General features: G+C 43.7%; 2 protein-coding genes across 2 annotated transcripts; both read right to left on the bottom strand.

The window, feature by feature from the left end:
• On the bottom strand, positions 355 to 1,627 carry LOC107633964. Its single transcript, XM_016337551.1, has 2 exons — positions 1,097 to 1,627; positions 355 to 927 (listed from the first exon to the last, which is right to left on the bottom strand). Exons 1-2 carry the CDS (start codon positions 1,625 to 1,627, stop codon positions 355 to 357), a joined length of 1,104 nt encoding a protein of 367 aa, XP_016193037.1.
• On the bottom strand, positions 3,597 to 4,366 carry LOC107631888 (probable cyclin-dependent serine/threonine-protein kinase DDB_G0292550). Its single transcript, XM_016335468.2, has one exon. The coding sequence runs from the start codon at positions 4,276 to 4,278 to the stop codon at positions 3,718 to 3,720; it is 561 nt and encodes a 186-aa protein (XP_016190954.1). The 5' UTR covers positions 4,279 to 4,366; the 3' UTR covers positions 3,597 to 3,717.

Here is a 4,483-nt window from a genome sequence, read left to right as displayed (position 1 = left end):
GTCCAGGTCGGCGAGAAAGACACCGGATGCTTCTTTAGATTTGTTTCTCAGGAAAAGGCTGGTGTTGTCGCATGCAACCGCCGTCTCCAGGTTTCCCTTGACGGTCCCCACTGATCCATCATCAGCAACAAACTTCATTAGCAATAGCTTGGTGCAGATCACCGCCCCAAACTCGTTGATGGTCTTCCTTCCCAAGATGAGGTTGTAGGCCGTGGAGTCCCTTAAGACGACGAACTCCGCCATTAGCGACCTCTTCCCCCTGCCTCCGCCGATGGAGTCTGGGAGGGAAACTACGTCGTCTGGCTTGATGAAGTTATCGCCTAGGCCTACTACGCCGTGTTGGTGGCCCCTCAATTAGGTATCCCGTAGGCCCATAGCATCGAATACATTACGGAACATGATATTGGAGTCAGCCCCTGTGTCCACCAGGATTCGCTTTACCAGGCCGGTACCCACCCTGGCCGTGATGACCATCGGTGGGTTCTCCACAACCTCGTCAAACCATTGATCTTCGGGGCCAAATGATATCGAGGGTACCCTCCGGGAGGGCGGCGTGGAGCCAGAAGACATAGCCAAGACCTTGGCATCCTTCTTGCTAGCCGATTTTGATCTGGGAGGGACGTCCCTTCCGATCACCACATTTACCACACTGAGGCCACGCTCACTGTCCTCCTTGGGTTCCCGTCTTTGCCTTACGGCGCGGCTTTTGTCCTCGGTTGATTGATCCCTCCTCCTTGGTTCCCTTATTAGGTGGGAGAACTCGGCCAACTTTCCTTCTCGAATGGCCTGCTCCAGGGCGTCTTTCAGGTCAAAACAGTCTTGGGTCTTGTGGCCATAACCCTTGTGATAATCACAATAGAGGTTCTTGTTTCCTTCCGACCTGTCCTTAAGTTGTCGGGGCTTCGACAAGATGCCCTTGTCGGTGATCTGCTGATAGACCTCGACGATTGGTGAACTTCCCAACACGGGAAAAGGGTTTGAAAGTCTTGGCCGATCCTCCGTCTCTGGAGTGTTCCTTAGACCTTTCCCTGCTGCCGGATGGGCGGGCATTAGAGTATGCGGGTTGCCGTTTATTGGTTGCCACGACCTGACTTACTTCATCATTGATATATTCCCTGGCTACGTTCTGAATTTCCTGCATTGTCCAGACGGGCTTGGTGGTATGGTGTTTTCTGAAATCCTCATTTAGCATCCCGTTGGTTAAGCACAAACTGGCCACCGAATCGGTCAGGCCGTCAATCTCCAGGCTCTCATCATTGAATCTGTCAAGGTACTTCCTGGTTGGCTCGCCGGTTCGTTGAGTCACCCCTAGCAAATTAATCGGGTGTTTTGCTTTGGCGATACGCGTGGTGAACTGAGCCAAGAAGGCGCGACTGATGTCGGCAAACGTGGTTATGGAGCCCTGGAGAAGGGCATTAAACCAACGAATCACTGGCCTGGCTAAGGTTACCGAAAAAGCCTGGCACCTTACTTCGTCGCCTACCCCTTCCAGGTTCATCCTGGCCTCGAAGGCCGTTAGATGTTCCTGGGGATCTTGAGTACCGTCGTACCTCATATCTGTCGGCTTATCAAAGTGCTTCGGCAGTCGTACTCCGAGGATCGAGTGGTGGAAAGGGGTCGCCCCCATGACCACCAGTTGTTGGGTTCTCCTCGGTCTCTCCCTGCTGTGCTCTCGGTTAGGCCGGCTTCTCCTCGCCCTTTCTCGGCGGTGTTCTTGTTGTGGTCGGCTCCTTCTCACCCTTTCTCGGCGGTGTTCTTGTTGTAGTCGGCTCCTTCTTCTTTGTTCTCTGTCGCTTTCCCAGTCTTCCTCTTCGGTATCTCTTGTTGGTGATCGGGTGTAGACCAGGGGGTCTCATCGTCTCCTTGGCGCCTCTCTGCTTTCCTGGCTCTCTGATTCTGTCCAGGGGCTCGGAGTGCGCCTGGAGTGACTTCTTCGGAGGCTCCTTTCTCCTCTTTGAGTGGATCGGGAAGGCTCTTGGCTAGGAGTAAGCTGACGACTTTCACGGTTGGCTACTTCTCGCTCTAAGTTCTGCACCCTATGGCGCAGCTCTTGTATTATTCTGGCGCTGTCACTGCATGTTCCTCCAAAGGGTCGTCCCTCGGGTTGGTGCGGGGGGGACCTGGTACCCTCGCGAGTGGGAGCTCTGGCGACTACCCTACTGTCTCTGGGATCCATTCCCTCCCCGCGGGGCCCGACTCCGCCGTCAGCTCCCCCAGGAACCAAAACAAAGTCCATACCGGCTAAGTCCCCACAAACGGCGCCAATGTTTGGTAGGTCGGTTACCGGACGGTTTAGGGTTGCTTGTCGGGTCCCAGCCTGGGCCTGGATCCTGAGAAGCGTGAGCGGCCGACTTTCTGAGTACTTCTGGAATTGAGGGGGGTACCACCTGTAAGGACACTCCAACGCTCAAGTCAGTGGGTGTGCAAGTGGCGGAGAGAAAAAGTTATAATGACGTACATGGGGGGAGGGGTATGACCCTCCCCTTATATACTGTGTCAGAGGTGGGTCCCTCATGGACAGACCCACCTTCCGTGAAGTTTCCCCTGCTAGTTGTTGCCAGGTGAACTGGCTTCCAAGAGGAAAGGTGTTCGGGTCCCCAGCCGGGCGCGTGGTGCCCCGCTGAGCGGTCGCCCGAATCTGTCAAAGACGCGTGCCGGTCGGGTCGGTCAGGGGGCTAGCTAGGTTGGGCCGCAACAATTTCTTATACATATTGACCGCTAATATTGAGAGTGGATTTCCTAATGTTATATTTTTGTTATGTGTATAATTTTTTTATCATTTATTTAAAGGTAGTAATGATACACCAAAAAATGAGATTTAAAAAAGATTTTAAGAGATCAATATTTCTAATAAACAATAAAAAAAAAGTTATTGTTAACTTAAATATAAAATAAGGGAACCACTAAAATAAAGACGCCTAAAACGTCTTTTTTTTAAAGATGTTTTTCAGTAATTAAAATTTAATATATATAATCCATTAAATCATGTTATTTTTATCAAAATTAGGCTAAACAAATTTATTTAACCGAAAAAATGGTGAATCAAATCTTGAACTGGTCTAAATTAATATTATTTTTTTATAAAAAATGACTATAATATTCTTATTATAGAAAATGATTAAAATACTCTTATTATATATATATATATATTAATTTTAAAAATTCTAAATCCTAATCCTACGATAGAAAAATAAAAAGACTAAAATTTAGGATTCTCAAAATTAATATAAATATAATAGAAGTCATTTTCTATAATAGGGTATTGTAGACATTTTTTATAAAAAATAATATTAATTTAGACCAATTCAAGATTTGATTTATTATTTTTTTGTCAAATCAATTTGTCTAACCTAATTTTAACAAAAATAACACGATTTAATCAATTATATGTTAAATTTTAATTATTAAAAAACATATTTGTAAAAAGACATTTTCGTAATACTTAAAAAGAATATTGATTACTTAACATTTTTTTTTTCCGATATAATTAAGCTAAACAGATTAATAAGTAACTAATACGTGTTTACATATAATTAAACATCACATAAAAAAAAAAAAAAAAAAAAAAAAAAAAAAAAAAAAGGAAAAAAATTAAAAAAAAAAAGGGGGGGGCCTTCTTTGTGTTTTCACAAATTTGATGCATCAATAATAATAATTAAACACAACAATAACAATAATATTTTTCATTTTCTACCACACCCGAAGGAGATGAGAGTGTTACAGAAAGAGTTGATCAGAATGCAAGAAAGCATAGTAGTTAGCAGTCTCATCTTCATGCTCCCATAATAATAACCCATCATCATCACCGCATAATATTGATGATGATGATGATGAAAACATGTTGTTGTCGTCGTCTCCATTATTATATTCACCAAAATCCTCCACCGAAGATGACGACCCTGCAGCTTCCTGTAATTCAGGCCCACCACCACTGTTTGGAATCCCAAGCTCGTCATCAGAAGCTTCCAGAAGGTGTCTCATCACACTCTCAACTCTATCATCTTCTTCTAGAGTAGTTGTAGTAATATTATTATCATTATTATTGTTATTGTTACTGTTATTATGTTGAGAGGGAGAAGCAGTGATTTCGTGTTGGAGAGTTGTGATGAGAGGAGAGAGGTCTTGTTGTGAGGAATCATAATCTACTAATAATTCATCTGATTCAAGAACAGAGAGTATGTGATTATATGGCTTGTGCCTCTTTGATGAATCTGTTGTTATTATTACATCTTCTTCTTCTTCTTCTCTTGGCCTCTTTGATAGCAAGGTATTTTCCATTTGGAGAATAATAATAATAAGAAGAAGAAGAAGAAGAAGAAATTATATGAAAAGAGAGAAGTGAGTGGGAAAGGTTTATATAGAGAGGAGGAATCAAAGACTCAGAGGTCAAAAATAGCTATACACATCAACCATCAAGGGAACACCTTTTCATTTGCCTATCATTATTACCATTATATTCTTCAAAAAAAAATATAATATATAA

Source organism: Arachis ipaensis, chromosome B03 (genome assembly GCF_000816755.2).
Source record: "Arachis ipaensis cultivar K30076 chromosome B03, Araip1.1, whole genome shotgun sequence".
NCBI classification, from domain to species: Eukaryota; Viridiplantae; Streptophyta; class Magnoliopsida; order Fabales; family Fabaceae; genus Arachis; species Arachis ipaensis.
This window is presented reverse-complemented; position numbering and strand designations above follow the sequence as displayed.